Raw genomic sequence first — 22839 nt, 5'->3', positions numbered from 1 at the left:
CGGAGTCAGGCTTGACTCCAATCTGTCGTTCATTCCCCACATCTAACTGCTCTCTTCATCCTGCCGCAACCACCTACGCAATATCTCCAAAATGTGTCCGTTTCTGAGTGCTGAAACTACCAAACAGCTCATCCACTCCCTGGTAATTTCCCGACTTGACTACTGTAACAACTTAATAACTGGCCTCCCTCTCTCCCGCCTCTCTCCCCTCCAATCCATCCTAAATGCATCTGCCAGGCTAATCCACTTCTCTCGACGGTCTGTTTCTGCTGCACCTCTCTGTGAGTCCCTTCACTGGCTCCCCATTCACAACAGAGTTAAATTCAAAATTCTCCCCCTGACCTACAAAGCCCTCACCAATGCTGCCCCACCCTACCTATCCTCACTCATCAACAAATATTCTCAGGCCCGTCCCCTAAGATCCAGTAACGACCTGCTTCTTGCGTCCTCTACCATCACCTCCTCTCATTCTAGACTACAGGACTTCTCTCGTGCGGCACCAACCCTCTGGAACGCACTTCCTTGAGATCTCAGACTTGCCCCTAACCTCCCCTCCTTTAAACGTTCCCTAAAGACCTTTCTGTTCAGGGAAGCTTATCACCCAACTTATCAACATAATAACTTCACTTAACTAACAGTTGCCCTCTATCTCCTCACTAATATCATTCTTACATCTGCAGTCCCCACCTCCTGTTTCCAATCCTCCTACCCGTCTAGATTGTAAGTTCCCACGGGAATAGGGCCCTCAATTCCCCCTGTATTTGTCTGTTAAATTTTGTGTCTTATCATATTGTTTCTCCACTGTACTGTTATCCTTGTACCCATGGGCAGCGCTGTGAAATCTGTCGGCGCTTTATAAATAAAGAATAATAATAATAATAATTATATGTGCTGTGTCTTTCAACTTTTGACCACCTTTGTTAGCCCCCAAATTTCAAGTTCTAAAACTGAACTGCCACTGTCCATAGTTATTAAACCCGTTTCAGTTATATAAAACATCATACCTTAGATCATCCCAATGGGCCTGTAACCACTGTAAGTTATATGCCAACATTAGACCTCAGATCCTGCACATTATCCTGCAGTCCTGTCAGTTATAGGTCTACATCAGACCTCAGATCAGCCCTATGGTCCTGCAGCCCTGTCAGTTATATATCTACATCAGACATTAGAACCGTCTTGATAGAATAGTATAAAAATTTAAATTGTATTTGCCCAAGGAAACGACCGGTTTATGGTCGAGAAACACGTTGCAGTGTTTGAATAAAAGCCTGTTACTTTTATATCTACCGGTTGTTGTCATTGTTGTTTGACTGCAGCACCATCTTTTTGTTCCACCAAGTCCATTGCATGGGTTAAAGCTTCCCTGGAGTACAGCCGAGACCATTCCGGTACAGACACAGGGGTACTAACGAGCTGTATCAGTGTACTAGCCGCTGTTGAGAGCTAGTCTGTTTGCTGGCACCGGTCACTAGTACGGTGCATTGTCATCCGGTAAGCCTTCTTATTTTGAGTATACTATTCTATCAAGTCGGTTTTACACTATGAGGCACCCTCTCCTCTCTCTTCTTTGACTGTCCGTTATATGCCTACATCAGACATTAGATCAGCCCTATGGTCCTGCAGTACTGTTAGTTATATGCCTACATCAGACCTCAGATCAGGCCCATGGTCCTGCATTCATGTCAGTTATATGTCTACATCACACCTCAGATCATACCCATGGCACTGAAGCCCTGACAGTTATATGCCTACATCAGACATCAGATCAGCCCTACGGTCCTGCAGTCCTGACAGTTATATGCCTACATCATACCTCAGCTCAGATCAGCCCTATGGTCCTGTAGTAAAGACATTTATATGCCTACATCAGACCTCAGATCAGGCCCATAGTCCTGCAGCCCTGTCATAAATATTCCCACATGTGATCTCAAATCATACCCAATTAATTAAGAGTCCAGTGCTTTTTACATAACAATTTATGAGATTGTCAAAGGGAAGACATACAGCCACACCTTTCTGAGATTGTACTGCCACAACACACTCACTGGCCACTTTATTAGGTACACCTTGCTAGTACCGGGTTGGACTACCTTTTGCCTTCATAAATGCCTTAATTCTTTGTGGCATAGATTCAACAAGGTGTTGGAAACATTCCTCAGACATTTTAGTCCATATTGACATGATAGCATCACGCAGTTGCTGCAGATTTGTTGGCTGCACATCCATGATGCGAATCTCCTGTTCCACCACATCCCAAAGGTGCTTTATTAGATTTAAATCTGGTGACTGTGGAGGCCATTGGAGTACAGTGAACTCATTGTCATGTTCAAGAAACCAGTTTGAGATGATTTGGGCTTTGTGACATGGTGCATTATCCTGCTGGAAGTAGCCATCAGAAGATGAGTACACTGTAGTCATAAAGGGATGGACATAGTCAACAATATTACTCAGGTAGGCCATGGCTGAAATTGAGACCCATTAGACCAGGCAACATTTTTCCAATCATTTATTGTCTATGTTTGGTGAGCCTATATGAATTGTAGTCTCAGTTTCCTGTTCTTAGCTGACAGGAGTGGCACCCGGTGTGGTCTTCTGCTGCTGTAGCCCATCTGCTTCAAGGTTTGAGTGTTGTGCATTCAGATATGGTATTCTGCATACCTTAGTTGTATTGAGTCAATAATTGAGTTACTGTTGCCTTTCTATCATCTCAAACCGGTCTGCCCAGTCTCCTCTGACCTTGGACATCAACAAGGCATTTTCGTCCACACAACTGCCGCTCACTGGATTTTTTCTCTTTTTCTGACCATTCTCTGTAAACCCTAGAGATGGTTGTGCGTGAAAATACCAGTAGATCAGCAGTTTTTTAAAAACTCAGACCAGCCCGTATGGCACCAAAAACCGTGCCACGTTCAAAGTTACTTAAATCCTTAAATCACTTTCTTCCCCATTCTGATACTCGGTTTGAACTTCAGCAAGTCGTCTTCACCACGTGTAGATGCCTAAATGCATTGAGTTGCTGCCATGTGATTGGCTGATTAGCAATTTGTGTTACCAAGCAATTGAACAGGTGTACCTAATAAAGTAGCCGGTGGGTGTATATCTTCTACCTAAACTAATCCCCTATAAACAGATGAGCTATATTTAGCAATGCCACCATAACATCACATTTCATGAAAAACTAAGCTCTTTACCTGTCATAAACAAGGCAACTACAGTTGATTTTTTTGCTTGTTCGATGTTCCCCGCTCCTAAAGACTGTCCCACACGGACACTGGCTGCTATACTGAAACCCACAGGCACCTAGTTGTGTGAAGAAACAAAGTAACTGTCAGCATAGATGCCAACTGGTTAAGTAAAGGAACATTTATTTTGTTATTGAGCAAGAATCCTTTATAGTAAACAGAATGTAACAGCCATTAAAGGGACAGTAAACACTAAAAACATTCTATAAGCTTAGTATTGAGGTTATGCCCTGTATCTCTCTAGTTATGGATGCTGTCATGTTGAAATCTAGCTTTTACTGCAGTCCAGTGCTGACCTGTTTGCACATGTGCAGCAACTCTCCATGTGTAACCTAGGTTCCAAAATGGCGACACCCATAATTAAAGGGAGGTGCATGAATCTATTTAGTGTTTAATGTTCCTTTAAATGGACATTTTACCCAAAAATGTTCTCCCTTCTATTTGTTCCCAAAGATCCATTTTACCTGCTGGAGTGTATTAAATTGTTTACAAGTAGTTCATTTACCATTATTTCAGCATTTGAAATAGCTGATTTAGCCTGTGGTATCCCACCTATACTGAAAGCTTCTAGTCTTAAGTCCAGGCTATTAACAGGCAATGTAAACACAGCCAGTACGAGAAATTACACTCCTGGTGGGGTGTAGAAGAGAGAGCTAATACAATAATAATTTTCCATTGTTCTCTGTAAGTATTGGGCTTTGGTTTACAAACAGATATAAGATAAGGAAGCAAGTGTGTGTACACAAAGTGATAACATAATTATATATAATTTTACATGTAAGCTCAGCCTATTGTAAAAGGGTGTTGTTTTAAAGCACAAAACCAGCAATTTCATATGCACAAATAAACCTGAAAATGCAAATCCCCATACATCCTATTCTCTGCTGCTGTCATTGGAAATACATTAAGGAAAAAACTATTTTACACTATATTGTCCCTAATAAGATAGTTTGCTATTCTGTATACAAACTAATAATTTTATATAAAAATAGTTTCTTCATTATTAGTTTTACATATTTATTTAAATATAGCATGATCTTTCTGTCACATTAGTTAAAGGACTCGTTACAGTAGATTTGCATAATCAAGAAATGCATGATGACAATGCAATAGCACTTATTCTGAACTTCAAATGAGTAGTAGATTTTTTTTCTGACAATTTTCTAAGTTATGTCTATTTCCACTCCTCCTGTATCATGTGACAGTCATCAGCCAATCACAAATGCTCAGAAGGAGCTGGTGACTCAAAATTGTAAATATAAAAACACTGTGCACCTTGTGTTAATAGAAGTAAATTGGAAAGTTGTATAAAATTGCACGTTCTATCTGACTCATGAAAGTTTTTAATTTTGACTTAAGTGTCCCTTTAAAGGGACAATGCAGTAAAAAATATACTATTGTGCTTCAGTGTACAATTTTGAAAAAAACTTTTTAATTTACTGCTACAAAATTGACCTTCTGGTCTCCATTGTTGAAATGTGGCCACTGTATTGGGAAACTTTAGAGTGCAGTTATTTCAGCTACTCTATGGTAAAACTCTATCGGCTAGATTACGAGTTTTGCGGTAAGCTAAACAAGCAGCATTAACAGGTCCTGACGCTGCTTTTTCACTACCGCTGGTATTACGAGTCTTGCAGGTTTAGGGGCCCCGCACACTTTTTTGGCCTTACCGCAAACTGACTTACGTAAACTTCATAAACCCTTTTTTCTATGGGACTTCCATAGCGCCGGTATTACGAGCTGGTCCTGGGAGGCCAAAAAGTGAGCGGTACACCCTCTACCTCCAAGATTCCTACCCCATTTTAAAGTCAGTAATTATGAGTTTTACACTACAAAGCCGTAGCATAAAACTCATCACTAAAGTGCTAAAAAACCCCATAAACTACATATTAACCCCTAAACTGAGGCCCTCCCGCATTGCAAACACTATAATAAAAATATTAACCCTTAATCTGCCGCTCCGGACATCGCCGCCACTAGAATAAACATATTAACACCTAAACCGCCACACACCGGCCTCGCAAACACTAGTTAAATATTATTAACCCCTAATCTGCTGCCCCCAACATCGCCGCCACCTACCTACATTTATTAACCCCTAATCTGCCGTCCCCAACGTCGCCACCACTATATTAAATGTACTAACCCCTAAATCTAAGTCTAACTCTAGCACCACCTAACAAATATAATTTAAATAAATCTAAATTAAATTACTATAATTAACTAAATAATTCCTATTTACAACTACTTACCTATAAAATAAACCCTAAACTAGTTACAATATAACTAATAGTTACATTGTATCTATTGTATTTATTTTAAATAGGTAGAATAGTTACTAAATAGTTATTAACTGTTTAATAACTACCTAGCTAAAATAAATACAAATTGACCTGTAAAATAAAAATAAACCTAAGTTACACTAACACCTAACCTAACCCTACAATTAAATAAATTACCTACATTAAATACAATTAAATAAATTAAATTAGCTAAATCACAAAAAAACAAAACACTAAATTACAGAAAATAAAAAACAAATTACAGATCTTTAAACTAATTACACCTAATCTAATAGCCCTATCAAAATAAAAAAGCCCACCCAAAATAATAAAAACCCCTAGCCTAAACTAAACTACCAATAGCCCTTAAAAGGGCCTTTTGCAGGGCATTGCCAAGAAAAATAAAATACAAACAGCCCCCCCAACATTAAAACCCACCACCCACACAACCAACCCCCCAAATAAAATACTAACTAAAAAAACCTAAGCTCCCCATCGCCCTGAAAAGGACATTTGGATGGGCATTGCCCTTAAAGGGCATTTAGCTCTATTGCAGGCCCAAAGCCCTCACCTAAAAAATAAACCCACCTAATATACCCTTAATACACCCTTAAAAAAACATTGGCATCAGCCAATAGGATTTTTTCTACCTTAATTCCGATTGGCTGATAGAATTCTATCAGCCAATCAGAATAAAAGGGACACCATCTTGGATGATGTCACTTAAAGTGATATTCATTCCGAAGAAGACGTCGTTTGAAGAGGATGCTCCGCGCCGGATGTCTTGAAGATGGAGCCGCTCTGCGTCGGAAGGATGAAGATAGAAGATGCCATCTGGATGAAGACTTCTGCCCGTCTAGAGGACCAATTCTGCCCGTCTGGAGGACCACTTCTGCCGGCTTCCTTGAGGACATCTTGCTGCTTGGATGAAGACTTCTCACGGTAAGTGAATCTTCAGGGGTTAGTGTTAGAATTTCTCCTGTTAAGTGTGGTCAGTCCACGGGTCATCATTACTTCTGGGATATTATCTCCTCCCCTACAGGAAGTGCAAGAGGATTCACCCAGCAGAGCTGCTACATAGCTCCTCCCCTCTACGTCACCTCCAGTCATTCTCTTGCACCCAACGAATAGATAGGATGTGTGAGAGGACTGTGGTGATTTTAATTAGTTTATTACCTTCAATCAAAAGTTTGTTATTTTATTATAGCACCGGAGTGTGTTATTTATTCTCTGGTAGAATTTGAAGAAGAATCTACCTGAGTTTTTCTATGATTTTAGCCGGAGTAGTTAAGATCATATTGCTGTTTCTCGGCCATCTGAGGAGAGGTAAACTTCAGATCAGGGGACAGCGGGCAGATTAATCTGCAAAGAGGTATGTAGCAGTTTATTATTTTCTGACATGGAATTGATGAGAAAATCCTGCCATACCGTTATAATGTAAACTCAGCCTTAAATGCAGTAGATGTAGCTGGTATCAGGCTGTCATGTATGTATATTTCACACTTCAGTATTCTGGGGAATGGTACTTCACTGGATTTATACTGTATGCATAGACTTAACCTAATTTGCAGGGACTTGCAATAGGTTTTAAATAACAATTAATTTATTGAGGTTAAACGTTTTTTTGCTGGCATGTAAAATCGTTTATTTCTCTGAGGTACTGGGTGAAAAAATGTTTTGGGCACTAGTTTTTCCACTTGGCAATAGTTTTGTTTAAATTAAAGCAGTTTTCTGATCTCTCTCACTGTTATGTGTGAGGGGGAGGGGCCATTTTTGGCGCTTTTACTACGCATCAAAAAACTCAGTCAGAAGTTCATTTTCTTCCTGCATGATCCGGTTCATCTCTACAGAACTCAGGGATCTCCAAAGCTTGTTTTGAGGGAGGTAATCATTCACAGCAGAGCTGTGAAGATTGTAGTTGACTGTGATAAAAAAACGTTTATTTGTGTATTTTTTCTGCTGTCAGGGTTAGTTATCCTTTGCTAATGGGAACAATCCTTTGCTAAAATTGTGTATTTTTTACAAAGATTTGATGTTATAACTTATTTATTTTCAACTGTCATAATTTTTTCTGTGCTTCTTATAGGCACAGTTCGTTTTCATATTATTGTAAATTACTTGAAAAGCATTTCCAAGTTGCTAGTTTATTGCTAGTGTGTTAAACATGTCTGATTCAGAGGAAGATACATGTGCTATATGTGCTAATGCCAAAGTGGAGCCCAATAGAAATTTATGTACTAATTGTATTGATGTTACTTTAAATAAAAGTCAATCTGTACAAACTGAACATATTTCACCTAACAACGAGGGGAGAGTTATGCCGACTAACTCGCCTCACGTGTCAGTACCTGCATCTCCCGCTCGGGAGGTGCGTGATATTGTAGCGCCGAGTACATCTGGGCGGCCATTTCAAATCACATTACAGGATATGGCTACTGTTATGACTGAAGTTTTGGCTAAATTACCAGAACTTAGAGGCAAGCGTGATCACTCTGGGGTGAGAACAGAGTGCGCTGATAATATTAGGGCCATGTCAGACACTGCGTCACAGGTGGCAGAACATGAGGACGGAGAACTTCATTCTGTGGATGACGGTTCTGATCCAAACAGACTGGATTCAGATATTTCAAATTTTAAATTTAAGCTGGAAAACCTCCGTGTATTACTAGGGGAGGTGTTAGCGGCTCTGAATGATTGTAACACAGGTGCAATACCAGAGAAAATGTGTAGGTTGGATAAATATTTTGCGGTACCGGCGAGTACTGATGTTTTTCCTATACCTAAGAGACTTACTGAAATTGTTACTAAGGAGTGGGATAGGCCCGGTGTGCCGTTCTCACCTCCTCCGATATTTAGAAAAATGTTTCCAATAGACGCCACCACACGAGACTTATGGCAAACGGTCCCTAAGGTGGAGGGAGCAGTTTCTACTTTAGCTAAGCGTACCACTATCCCGGTGGAGGATAGCTGTGCTTTTTCAGATCCAATGGATAAAAAATTAGAGGGTTACCTTAAGAAAATGTTTGTTCAACAAGGTTTTATATTGCAACCTCTTGCATGTATTGCGCCTGTCACGGCTGCAGCAGCATTTTGGTTTGAGTCTCTGGAAGAGACACTTCAATCATCTACACTAGATGAGATTACACACAAACTTAAAGCCCTTAAGTTAGCTAACTCATTTATTTCAGATGCCGTAGTACATTTAACTAAACTTACGGCTAAGAATTCCGGATTTGCCATTCAGGCACGCAGAGCACTGTGGCTAAAATCCTGGTCAGCTGATGTTACTTCTAAATCTAAATTGCTTAATATACCTTTCAAAGGGCAAACCTTATTCGGGCCCGGGTTGAAAGAGATTATCGCTGACATTACAGGAGGTAAAGGCCATGCCCTGCCTCAGGACAAAGCCAAACCTAGGGCTAGACAGTCTAATTTTCGTTCCTTTCGTAATTTCAAAGCAGGAACAGCATCAACTTCCTCTGCACCAAAACAGGAAGGAGCTGTTGCTCGCTACAGACAAGGCTGGAAACCTAACCAGTCCTGGAACAAGGGCAAGCAGGCCAGGAAACCTGCTGCTGCCCCTAAGACAGCATGAATCGAGGGCCCCCGATCCGGGACCGGATCTAGTAGGGGGCAGACTTTCTCTCTTCGCCCAGGCTTGGGCAAGAGATGTTCAGGATCCCTGGGCGTTAGAGATCATATCTCAGGGATACCTTCTGGACTTCAAATCCTCTCCCCCAAGAGGGAGATTTCATCTGTCAAGGTTGTCAACAAACCAAATAAAGAAAGAAGCGTTCCTACGCTGCGTACAAGATCTTTTATTAATGGGAGTGATCCATCCAGTTCCGCGGTCGGAACAAGGACAAGGGTTTTACTCAAATCTGTTTGTAGTTCCCAAAAAAGAGGGAACTTTCAGGCAAATCTTGGATTTAAAGATCCTAAACAAATTCCTAAGAGTTCCATCGTTCAAGATGGAAACTATTCAAACAATTTTGCCCATGATCCAAGAGGGTCAGTACATGACCACAGTGGATTTAAAGGATGCTTACCTTCACATACCGATTCACAGAAATCATTACCGGTATCTAAGGTTTGCCTTTCTAGACAGGCATTACCAGTTTGTAGCTCTTCCATTCGGATTGGCTACGGCTCCAAGAATCTTCACAAAGGTTCTGGGTACTCTTCTGGCGGTACTAAGACCGCGAGGAATTTCGGTAGCTCCGTACCTAGACGACATTCTGATACAAGCTTCAAGCTTTCAAACTGCCAAGTCTCATACAGAGTTAGTACTGGCATTTCTAAGGTCGCATGGATGGAAGGTGAACGAAAAGAAGAGTTCTCTCTTTCCACTCACAAGAGTTCCCTTCTTGGGGACTCTGATAGATTCTGTAGAAATGAAGATTTACCTGACAGAAGACAGGTTAACAAAGCTTCAAAATGCATGCCGTGTCCTTCATTCCATTCTACACCCGTCAGTAGCTCAATGCATGGAGGTGATCGGCTTAATGGTAGCGGCAATGGACATAGTACCTTTTGCACGCCTACATCTCAGACCGCTGCAATTGTGCATGCTAAGTCAGTGGAATGGGGATTACTCAGATTTGTCCCCCACTCTGAATCTGAATCAAGAGACCAGAAATTCTCTTCTATGGTGGCTTTATCGGCCACACCTGTCCAGGGGGATGCCATTCAGCAGGCCGGACTGGACAATTGTAACAACAGACGCCAGCCTACTAGGTTGGGGCGCTGTCTGGAATTCTCTGAAGGCTCAGGGACTATGGAATCAGGAGGAGAGTCTCCTTCCAATAAACATTCTGGAATTGAGAGCAGTTCTCAATGCCCTTCTGGCTTGGCCCCAGTTAACAACTCGGGGGTTCATCAGGTTTCAGTCGGACAACATCACGACTGTAGCTTACATCAACCATCAGGGAGGGACAAGAAGCTCCCTAGCAATGATGGAAGTATCAAAGATAATTCGCTGGGCAGAGTCTCACTCTTGCCACCTGTCTGCAATCCACATCCCGGGAGTGGAGAACTGGGAGGCGGATTTCTTAAGTCGTCAGACTTTTCATCCGGGGGAGTGGGAACTTCATCCGGAGGTCTTTGCCCAGATACTTCGACGTTGGGGCAAACCAGAGATAGATCTCATGGCATCTCGTCAGAACGCCAAGCTTCCTCGCTACGGGTCCAGATCCAGGGATCCGGGAGCGGTTTTGATAGATGCTTTGACAGCACCTTGGACCTTCGGGATGGCTTATGTGTTTCCACCCTTCCCAATGCTTCCTCGATTGATTGCCAGAATCAAACAGGAGAGAGCATCAGTGATTCTAATAGCACCTGCATGGCCACGCAGGACTTGGTATGCAGATCTAGTGGACATGTCATCCTGTCCGCCTTGGTCTCTACCTCTGAAACAGGACCTTCTGATCCAGGGTCCATTCAAACATCAAAATCTAACTTCTCTGAAGCTGACTGCTTGGAAATTGAACGCTTGATTTTATCAAAACGTGGGTTTTCTGAGCCAGTTATTGATACCTTAATACAGGCTAGGAAGCCTGTTACCAGAAGGATTTACTATAAAATATGGCGTAAATACTTATATTGGTGCGAATCCAAGAGTTACTCATGGAGTAAGGTTAGGATTCCAAGGATATTGTCTTTTCTACAAGAAGGTTTAGAAAAGGGGTTATCCGCTAGTTCTTTAAAGGGACAGATTTCAGCTCTGTCCATTCTTTTACACAAACGTCTGTCAGAAGTTCCGGACGTTCAAGCTTTTTGTCAGGCTTTAGCTAGGATCAAGCCTGTGTTTAAAACTGTTGCTCCGCCATGGAGTTTGAACTTAGTTCTTAATGTTTTACAGGGTGTTCCGTTTGAACCCCTTCATTCCATTGATATCAAGTTGTTATCTTGGAAAGTTCTGTTTTTAATGGCTATTTCCTCGGCTCGAAGAGTCTCTGAGTTATCTGCCTTACATTGTGATTCTCCTTATCTGATTTTTCATTCTGACAAGGAAGTTCTGCGTACTAAACCTGGGTTCCTACCTAAGGTGGTCACTAACAGGAATATCAATCAAGAGATTGTTGTTCCATCTTTGTGTCCTAATCCTTCCTCGAAGAAGGAACGTCTGCTACACAATCTAGATGTAGTCCGTGCCCTGAAATTTTATCTACAGGCAACTAAGGATTTTCGTCAAACGTCTTCCCTGTTTGTCGTTTATTCTGGTCAGAGGAGAGGTCAAAAAGCTTCGGCTACCTCTCTCTCTTTTTGGCTTCGTAGCATAATACGATTAGCCTATGAGACTGCTGGACAGCAGCCTCCTCAAAGAATTACAGCTCATTCTACTAGAGCTGTGGCTTCCACTTGGGCCTTTAAGAATGAGGCTTCTGTTGAACAGATTTGCAAGGCTGCAACTTGGTCTTCTCTTCATACTTTTTCCAAATTTTACAAATTTGACACTTTTGCTTCTTCGGAGGCTATTTTTGGGAGAAAGGTTCTTCAGGCAGTGGTTCCCTCCGTATAAAGAGCCTGCCTGTCCCTCCCGTCATCCGTGTACTTTTGCTTTGGTATTGGTATCCCAGAAGTAATGATGACCCGTGGACTGACCACACTTAACAGGAGAAAACAAAATTTATGCTTACCTGATAAATTCATTTCTCCTGTAGTGTGGTCAGTCCACGGCCCGCCCTGTTTTTTATGGCAGGCTAAAACAAATTTTTGGATTATACTCCAGTCACCACTACACCCTTGGGCTTCTCCTTTCTCGTTGGTCCTTTGGTCGAATGACTGGAGGTGACGTAGAGGGGAGGAGCTATATAGCAGCTCTGCTGGGTGAATCCTCTTGCACTTCCTGTAGGGGAGGAGATAATATCCCAGAAGTAATGATGACCCGTGGACTGACCACACTACAGGAGAAATGAATTTATCAGGTAAGCATAAATTTTGTTTTTTTTAAGGGTGCATTGGGTGGGTTTATTTTTTAGGTTAGGGCTTTGGGCCTGCAATAGAGCTAAATGCCCTTTCAAGGCAAATGCCCATCCAAATGCCCTTTTCAGGGCAATGGGGAGCTTAGGTTTTTTTAGTTAGTATTTTATTTGTGGAGTTGGTTGTGTGGGTGTGGGTTTTAATGTTGGGGGGGTTGTTTATATTTTATTTTTACAGGTAAAAGAGCTGATTTCTTTGGGGCAATGCCCCGCAAAAGGCAGTTTTAAGGGCGATTGATAGTTTAGTTTAGGCTAAGGGGTTTTATTATTTTGGGGGGGCTTTTTTTAATTTATTTTTTAAAGTATAATTTATTTTTATTGAAGAATAAAAAGAATAATTGGGGACTCGCAGGACCCCTTCACAGTTACAAACTTATAAAAGTGTCGGGCCAATGGCCCTACAGAGAACTATACATTATACCATGAAAACTAGTCCAAATATTCTCCACAGAGTCAGATATAATGAACATGTAAGTTAGCGATGAGAGAATCTTTTAGTTCTCAACACCGCACCTCAGTGCTTGTGTAGACCGTATGCTAATAAGGGGGGGGGGGGGGGAGAAAGGTACATAGTGAGGGAGGTGAAGGGAGGGGGGGATATATCAGAAGTGTTATGTCTGGCCGCTCAGCCCACCTCATATAGTGGATGGGCTTCCCAAAGAGTGTTAAGAATGAAAAGAGAGATCCCTAGTGGGCAATGGGTGGGGTATCCTGTGTCGTGGCAGATGGGCGCCACAAGGTGTCATACTTATTTTTCCAGTCAGCCCAGGTAATTTCAAACAGGTCTAATTTGTTTAAGTCAAGATATATGGCTTTTTCCATAGTGTACAAGAAAGCCATTGTGTTCGTAATTTCGTCCCATTTGGGGGGGAGTTCTCTTTTCCAGGACCTGGCTATATTGGTTTTGATAGCGGACATTAAGTACACACCAAGCAGGCCTTGGTGTTTAGGTAAGCTGTGGAAGCCCAGATGGAGGAGGGCAAGGGCCGGGTCGCTATGTATCTGAATACAGAAAGCGTTAAGGGTGCAAAATCCTAGTTCACATAGGGGTTTGATTTTGGGTCAAAGAGATGACCGAGAAGGGCTTGTTCATCCTAGTGGACTTGCACACAATATTAATAAGGCGCCTTGTATTGTCCGGCCCCTCACAATTAAGAATGAATCCCACTTGGTCATGACTGATCAAGTCTGGCAGTAACTTACCAATGCGATTGGCTAATATTTTAGAGTAGATTTTGACATCAACATTGATCAGGGATATTGGTCTGTAACTGGAACAGAAAGCAGGATCCTTATTCGGTTTGGGTAGCGTGACAATGGCAGCCTCCAGGAATTCCTCCCTGAAAGTGCCCTCCGTCTCTGCCAGGTTAAAGAACCTGAGCAAGTATGGGGAGAGCTCATGTATGTATGTCTTATAGAATTGGGCAGGGTATCCGTCCGGCCCGGGGGCCTTGAAAGGTTTTAGGCGTTTTATCATCTGTTTGACCTCCAGTAGTGTGAGTGGAGTTATGAGTGAGTCTTGTTGCTCAACTGTAAGTGTGGGAAGATTCAGACTAGACAGGTATGACCTGATGTCTTGGATAGGAGTAGGTGTTGGGTTTTCTGTAGACTCTATATTATATAATTTAAAGTAGAAGTCTGCAAACTCTCTCCTATCAGGGACGGTTTCCTGTATGTTTTGTTATTGTGCCTAATTTGGGGAATGTGCGCAGCACTGTATTTATGTCTCAGTTTATTCGCTAGTATAGTATCGGCCCTATTCCCCTTATAGTAAAAAAGTTGTTTTAGTTTAGTAAGATTCTGTTGGGTGCGACGTAGCTCTAATAAGTTAATGTGGTCCCTGACCTCCAAAATCTGTGCCGAGACATCTGCTGTAATAGTGGTTCGGTTAGTGTGTTCTAGAGTCCTGAGTTTAGAGTGAGCCTGCGCCAGTGTGAGACCAGTTAGTTTTCTCAAATTACTTTGTTTGCGGATGCAAAGGCCCCGGAAAGTCGCTTTGATAGCCCCCCACAAAATGTCATCTGAAGTCTGTCCATTGTCATTCCATTCAAGCATCTCTTTTAGGTCTCGTCTCAGTTCTTCCCGAAAAGGGATGTCTGCCAAAATGTGTCATGGAAGACACCAATTGGTTCTGTGTGAAGGTTTGTCAGAAGGATATAGGTCCGCTGTTACTAGGTCGTGGTCTGACCAGGAGCAAAGGGAGACAACAGAGCGAGAAATTGAATCTAGTGTCCCTACGTGGCAAAAAATGTGATCTAGTTGGGAATATACTTTGTGAGGGTGCGAGTAGTGGGTATAGTCTCTCTCTCTAGGGTGTAAGGACCTCCAAACATCAAAATAGCCGTAGTGGGTCATTATATTCCTAAACTGAGTGGGGTCTTGACAATGAAGCCTAATTCCCTGCAGTGTAGAAATTCAGGCACAAAAGTCTCCAGCCTGTTTGTTGTGTGCAGCTATGTAATTTAGGTTAAGTAGAGGCAAAGTCTCTAGCAAAAGGTAAAGTTAAGGTGGGTCACTTTACCAGGACTGGTTCTGTATGTGTCCACTTTTACACTGAGTCACAGGTATAATCTCTCTATAGGCCTTCAATACAATGCACTAAATTGTGGGCCTCAGTGTCTTTGTAGTCAGATTCCTCTAGACCAAGAAACTAATTAGTAGGTGAGGTCCCCTTAAAACCATAGGGGTTGGTATAATATGTTTTAGGTGGGTGTATTGGTATTAGGGGAATGAGCCATGCAAGACCCCCCCACCCTGCAACGTGTGCTATAATAAAAGGACAGGTCTCACCCTGTTTGTAGAGGAAGGTCGGTGGTCGAGTGATGGCAGCAGCTCAAACGGGATCCCCTGCAGGGTAGTGAGCTGAAGAGTCACCGGGGATCAGATAGGAGATATTAATCTCGGTAGGCACAGCGTGGCGTTTGGAGTTGCTCGGATCTCTGTGTAGGTTAAGATGGCAGTTCTTTGCGCCAACTTGCGCCTCTTCTATTCCCGCAGATCAAATTAGGGAAGGGCTCTCCAGAACCCCTTTTCCACAGGACTAGGTAGTAGAAAGTGCAGGGCCACCAATGTATGATATCCTCAGGACACTCTTGACTCCAGAAGCGATGGGCCTCAGTCGGCCACGTGGGCCCACCGGTAGTTGGTGCGCCTGTCTGGTGAGATGTTAGGCCGCCCAGGCTAGGTCACGAGGATCAGTTGTTTTGTGCCTCCTCAGCCGAGGAAACAGTCCGTGGGTACTTGGATGGTGGTCCGCAGCCCAGAAGGTGCCAGGATGTGTAGCTGTACCCGCTGGGTTGATAGGCCTAAGATGGCGGCCGATCGCGCCACAACAGGGTATGGCGTCGCCGCAGATATTCCTCTGCGAGTCGCTGGCTGCCCGCTTATGATCTATAGATAGGTGCTCGTGGGCCACAATGGTGATCTCTGCAGGTGTTAGGTTGGGAGTTTAGTACCGTCTCTATGATCACTATTGCCTGAAGCACAGAGGCCAGAACCCAACGGCGGGTTTGATGGGAGATCTATCCTCTTGTCTCTGTGATGACAATCAGGTGTGTCTGCAGCAGCAGGGGCTCCGGAGCGGTGCCCCGACCCTCCGGAGCTGTAGGTGAGAAGCAACTGTGGCATAGCAAACTTTCAGATCTTTAGGAGACCGTTCCCAGAGCTGGGTCAGGGAGTGAAACCACAGAGACTCACCCGATCAAAGGCTCAACAATTAGTGTCTGCCTGTTCACTGAAGTATGCTTTGCTGCCTAGGCATATAACTCTTATGTTTAAGTAATCTTTGCTGGCTAAATCTGGCTTTTATTCTTTAGCACTAACAGAGCTCCTCACTTCTGCTTCTACTCTGATCAGCAGCTAGCTCCGCCCCCCCGCTTTTTTTTATTTTGATAGGGCTATTAGATTAGTTGTAATTAGTTTAAAGATCTGTAATTTGTTTTTTATTTTCTGTAATTTAGTGTGGTTTTTTTGTGATTTAGCTAATTTAATTTAATTTATTTAATTGTATTTAATGTAGGTAATTTATTTAATTGTAGGGTTAGGTTAGGTGTTAGTGTAACTTAGGTTTATTTTTATTTTACAGGTCAATTTGTATTTATTTTAGCTAGGTAGTTATTAAATAGTTAATAACTAATTAATAACTATCCTACCTAGTTAAAATAAATACAAACTGTTATTGTAACTTAGGGTAGGTTTTATTTTACAGGTACTTTTGTATTTATTTTAGCTAGGTAGTTATTAAATAGTTAATAACTATTTAAAAACTATTCTACCTAGTTAAAGTGAACGTAAAGTTTTCCATTATTGAAAGTTGTATTATGTTAATCATGTACTATATAGCAAGATCGCTAAGTTTTTTTTTTTTTGTTTTTTTTTTTTCCAACAAGCTTTATTTCAGATCCAGAAAAAGGTGTACAGAATTTACATAAGCCGTAACAACAAACCGGCTTGCAGCATGACATATAATTGACAATCATAGAATAAACTGAGAAACTCTCAATCACAGTCCTTTACGCTCAAGTCGGCAAAGCCTTAATATAGTACACTATTAAGTTTCAATGAGTTCAAAAGTCTGCTGGTATTTTTCGTTGAAACAAAATAACATTGAATTATGATAATTAGCGAAAAGAAAAATCAAAGAGGGGAAAAAAAAGAAAGAGAAAAAAGAAAAAAAAAAAAAAAAAGAAAAGAGAAAAGAAACTTCAAACGTCGCTGCGCAGCGGGAGACTCTCGCCAGATAAGATTAGGTCAGTTATTGAACTATAGTTTATGCAGGTAAATCTATCCAGTAAGGCTTTTGCCTAATATATAGAACAGATATAACTATCACTGTCGCTGTCAGGGACTTTATTGCACCTTGTTTTGCAATCAAATGTGTTATTGTTTACATCCTCATCAACTATCAGGTCATCCCATAAGTTATAATGTGTCCCTCTCCCAGTAGCGGGCCCCGTTCCCATGGGCCATATGTCAGAAGCCAGGGTGGTATAGTAGATAGGTTCCGAAGAGTGCCCTCCCCCCACCATCCGTATGGGCATGTGTAACTTTTGAGTTTGCGTCAGGGTGGATGTTATACTGGGTCAGATAGCTGGGGTGGTGGCTCAACGTCTGAGTGGATATAAGTCTCCCAGTAAAACAGCATAGAACAGTAGAAGTCTAGTCTATTGGTTTTGTGGTAGTGGAATTTTTCTAGGGTTAATAGATGCGTGACATTACGTCTCCACTCAGGCATAGAAGGTGTAATGCATTGTTTCCATAATCTGGGGATTAGTTGCTTAGCGCTGCTGAGCATGATATATAACAAAACAGTTTTGTATCTACATTTAATCCTGGGTGGTTTATTAAATAACATTGTCCAGGGGTCCATGGGAATGGATTGTGTGAGAACTTTTTGAATCTCCCCATGTACGGCCTTCCAGAACGGCTGAAGCAGGGGGCAATCCCACCAAATATGACTAAGAGTGCCGGAATGTTTACAGCCTCTCCAGCAAAGGGGGTCGGCTTGTGGATAAATCTTAGCTAGCCTACTGGGATATAAGTACCACCTCCCTAATAGTTTCATATTGGTTTCTGTGATGCTCATCGATGAAGGAGCCTTACCCATTTGTTGGAATATGACATCCCAGGTTTTTGGCGAGACAGACAGACCCAGTTCTGCTTCCCAGGCTTTGGTGTAGGACGGTAGACTCTTAGAGTGATTGGCAATTAAAATTTTATAAGTTGCGGAGAGTATGCCCCTTGACACTTGTGTAGACCTCAAAGCAAAGTGTGGAAAACAGCACCAACAGATATGTGGCTTGTGGGGCACGGAACCCAGGATCTGCCTTATCCTGTAAATACTCCAAGTAGAAAAAATGATTTGTTCCAGCCACCAATAGTTAAAAGACCTTTATTTCTTCATTAGTAGGGTCTTAGACAAACATACAACGTTTCAGACCTGCTATAGGTCCTTAGTCATGACTTACATGACTAAGGACCTATAGCAGGTCTGAAACGTTGTATGTTTGTCTAAGACCCTACTAATGAAGAAATAAAGGTCTTTTAACTATTGGTGGCTGGAACAAATAATTTTTTCTACTTGTGTAGACCAGCAGAGTGCCTCAAAAGGAGTTAAGCTGCGGACAAGATTGAACTTGTTCTTATGGCTTGAAAGGAAGTGGGAAAGTTGGAGGTACTCTAGCCATCTAGCGAAGAAAGGTATACCCTTATCTGCTATTGCAGCTTTAGGCAATATAGTGCCGTTCTCTGTAACCTGACAGCAAGGGAGGCCAGCTGAAATCGTGTAAAGATCCCCTGTCCAGCTGTGTTTCAATGGTGGGAAATCATCATTATGAAATAGGGGAGTCAGTGGGGAGGGGATTGATGAGATCCCTTTCTGATGGTTAGTTAGGCTATCCCATGTAGAGAGCGTGTCTGACACTAGGGTAGGAGTGTGTGGTGGTCTAATTCTGTGATGTCTGGAGATCCAGCAGAGTGCCCCTAAGCTTTTAGTACCCTCTAAATCATGTTCGAGTTTCACCCATTCCTTATCCTGCATATTTCTACACCAATCGACTATTCTAGTCAGTTGCGCTGCTTGGTGGTAGTATAGGAGGTTGGGTACTCCCAGGCCCCCTCTGTCTCTGTTTCTATAAAGTATGGACTTAGACATTCTGGGGCGTTTGTGTGCCCAGATGAAATCATTCACTAGTGCCTGTGCAGCTCTTATATATTGGGGGGGTAGTTGTATGGGAACAGTTTGAAATAAGTAGAGAAAGCGGGGCAGAACGCTCATTTTAAAAGCCTGAATCCTGCCCAGCCATGAGAGACTTTTACTCCGCCATGCCGACAGGTCCGTTCTAATGGTTTTGAGTAGGTTCTGAAAATTCATTTGGAGAAGGGAATCCCTAGAAAGCGAGATCCGTATCCCTAGGTATTTTATGGAGTCTTGTTTCTGTGTGAAGTGGAATTGTGAAGCGATCTGGTGAGCCGTTTGCCCGGTGATCCCTACTCCCAAGAATTCAGATTTGGACATATTAATTTTAAAATTTGATAGGTTGCTGTATTGCTTAATGACCGGCATTAACGCAGCAAGAGATTGTAAAGGGGAGGTAAATGAGAACAGCACATCATCGGCATAGAGGGTAGTTTTGTATTGTGTGCCTGCAATTTGGATGCCATGTATTTTATCGTTCTCTCGGACCTTGGTTGCTAGCACCTCCATTGCAAGGATAAAAAGTAGGGGAGAGAGGGGGCAACCCTGCCTTGTGCCATTCATTATGGGAAGGGGGTCTGACAAAGTATCATTCAGTTTGATGCGGGCCTTCGGGGTGTTGTAGAGAGCAAATATCCTCCCAATCAGGACCTCCCCCATACCAAACCTTTCTAGAGTGGACTTCAAGAATAGCCAGTCCAGCCTATCAAAGGCCTTCTCGGCGTCTATTGCTAGATAAATAGAGGGTATGTTGTGAGTTTGTGAATATTCTACCAGGTTAAGAACCTTGAGAGTGTTGTCCCGAGCCTCTCTGTTAGGCACGAAACCAACTTGGTTAAGATGTATCAGTAGCGGTAGGAACTTATTAATTCTGGTGGCTATCAGTTTCGCGTAAAGTTTTACGTCTACGTTTAATAGTGATATAGGACGGAAATTGGAGGGGGTGTCAGGGGGCTTGCCAGGCTTGGGGATAACAGCGATATGGGCTTCAAGCATGGTGGGAAGGAAGGGATGATCATTATCTGTGGCGTTAAATAAGGTGCATAGATGAGGGAGGAGAATTGGTGCGAATTTCTTATAATACGCGACAGTAAAACCATCCGGGCCAGGGCTTTTGCCCATAGGCAGCTGTTTAAGAGCAGCCAATAATTCCATTGTTGAAAACGGGGCTTCTAGTTCCTCCACCTGTGTGGTGGTGAGCTGGGGGAGGGGCGTGTTTAGTAAATATTCTTTTATGGCGCTTACTCTATCGCTGGGTGAGATAGGTTTAAATAAATTATATAATTCAGAATAGTACGTCCGAAATTGAGAGAGAATCTCAGGCGTAGTGTGCACTTTTTGTTGTGTAGGGGTACGGACCTCGTGTATGAAGGACTTTAACTTTTTCAATTTGAGGGAGCGGGCCAGAAGTTTGCCGGCTCGGTTGCTCTCAAAGTGAAATTTCTGCTTAGTTTTTAAGGCCAAGACATTTGCCTCCTGCAACAGTTGGTCGTATACTGTCTTTCTAGCCTTTTCTAGGTCTGCGAGAATTTGTGGGGAGGTGGGGGCGCATTTGTGTTCGTATTCTAATTTGGATAACAATTCAGTAGAGGTTTTATATAATGAACGCGCTTTCTGTCTAATCTGGGCTTTGTATTTTATAAATTCCCCTCTGATAAAACATTTGTGAGCTTCCCACACAATCTGGGGGTCTGTCTCAGGTAAGGAGTTGAGCTGGAAATACTCAGGGAGAAGTTTTTCTATCTTGTCTTTAAGGTCGGGAAAATTTAGTAAGCTGTCATCCAGCCTCCATAAGAAGGTGGATTTAGGAACTGAGGGCCACTGAAGCTGTGTGAGGACTGCAGAGTGGTCTGACCATACGGTGTGGGAGAGCCGAGAAGAGAGGACATAGGCTAGGCCGTTCTGGTTTGTTATGTGATAGTCGATTCTACTATAGGAGCGATGGGGCGCCGAGAAGAAGGTATAATCTCTCTTACCCGGGTTTTTGAATCTCCAGACATCAAACAGTGTCTGCTCTAGCATTGACCGCCAGAGGTGCTTGGTTGTATGCTTTGAGATTGATGGTCTGGGGTTTGTGGTGTCAAGGTTCGGTTGCAAAGGAATGTTGAAGTCACCCCCTATGTAAAGGGAACCGATCCCATGATCTAATACCTGAGTGAAGCATTTTTTTAAGAAAGGGAGCTGTCTAGTATTTGGAGAGTACATACTGACCAGAGTTACTGGAGAGCCATACAATAAGCCTGTGACGCACAAAAATCTGCCTTCGGAGTCTGTGTACGTTTGTATGGGGGCGAAGGGTAAATGTTTGCTCAGGAGGATACTAACGCCATTACGTTTATGGTCATAAGAGATATGGAAACATTGTGTGTAGTGTCCCCCAAAGTAGCCTGGTTCTTTGCTCTTTAGAAAATGAGTCTCCTGTAAAAAAATTATATCGCCTCCCTTCCTACGGAGGTCTCGCATAGCTAGAGAGCGTTTTTGGGCAGAATTAAGACCCCTGGCATTCTGACTAAGCAATGTTATGGTTCTGTTATTGTTTGTGGTCATTGTAAGGTGATAGTGTCAAAAGTATAGAGATATCTAGATATATGTCAGCCCCAAAATTTCCAGTGGCCTGAATCTGAAAAAAAAGAACAGAACAATCCTGCATACCCGTGTCTCCGCTGCGCAGCATGAACATTAAAACCATTAGAATAAATTTTTGCAAATAGCATAAATTACATGTGACAAAAAAGTATCTAAACAATGTAGGAGTCATATGACAAAAAAAACTTTGTATAAGGGGGAAGAAATTAATCTGCAACCACTTCATAACATATTAGTTTGAAATCTGACTATTGACCAGCCGCCGATTCGACTGGCCTCCGTTGCGGGGGCCCCCACCGCTGCAGGCCCCCACCCCGGGAGCCCGAGGAAGTGCGCTATAAGTTTTATATAGTAACAAATAACTTTTTGCATATCAAACAACATACAGTGAATAACATTTAGGAAGAGAACAAGGTGAGAAAAGATCAAACATAACTGTTAAACAAAACATTTGCAAGCATGGCCATACTTTACCACTTCGCCTGGCCACTTAACACACTTGGAAATCGGCGCAGTCTTTCTAGGTCCCTAATAAAGGATAAAAGGAAAAAGTCCAGCATGTAGGAGGTTCCTCCCACAAAGGACCTTAATTTGGGGAGATGGCTTGTGCCGTTGACTGAGTGTTCTTGTTTTTTGAGGGCACGCGGTGCCAGTTTTCCTGCTCAGGCCTAGCCGGTTTTCTCTTCCTGGGGGGTTCCACAGAGTCATCCATTGAGAACCCCGCCGGGGGGTCTATTTCCAATGCAGCACAAAAATTACTGATGTCTTCTTGCGCTTTGCAGATTAATTTCCTGTTACCATGCAAGACATAAAGGTGGAATGGGAACCCCCATCTATAGAGGATCTTCTTCTGACGAAGGAGTGTGGTCAAGCAGGATAGATCTCTTCTCCTCTGTAAAGTCCTCTGTGACAGATCTTGATAGAATTGGAGGACTACCCTCCGAAACTTCACAGGCTGGTTTTTTCGGGAGAGGTTCAGGAGCTCCTCTTTCTCGCGGAACTCCTTAAACTTCATAATAATATCTCTGGGGGGCGCCGTATCTGGGGGCTTC

The 22839-nt window shown here is 42.6% G+C and overlaps 1 protein-coding gene across 2 annotated transcripts in view; it reads right to left on the bottom strand.

The window, feature by feature from the left end:
• Positions 1-22839, bottom strand: part of LOC128642851 (multidrug and toxin extrusion protein 1) — a 466573-nt gene that overhangs the window by 110232 nt on the left and 333502 nt on the right. For both annotated transcript variants that reach the window (XM_053695697.1, XM_053695698.1), the window contains one exon: positions 3195-3303. In XM_053695697.1, the coding sequence (XP_053551672.1) occupies positions 3195-3303 (109 nt within the window). The remainder of the gene's footprint in view (positions 1-3194; positions 3304-22839) is intronic.

The sequence above is a fragment of the Bombina bombina genome, chromosome 12, assembly GCF_027579735.1.
Source record: "Bombina bombina isolate aBomBom1 chromosome 12, aBomBom1.pri, whole genome shotgun sequence".
In the NCBI taxonomy this organism is placed as follows: domain Eukaryota; kingdom Metazoa; phylum Chordata; class Amphibia; order Anura; family Bombinatoridae; genus Bombina; species Bombina bombina.
This window is presented reverse-complemented; position numbering and strand designations above follow the sequence as displayed.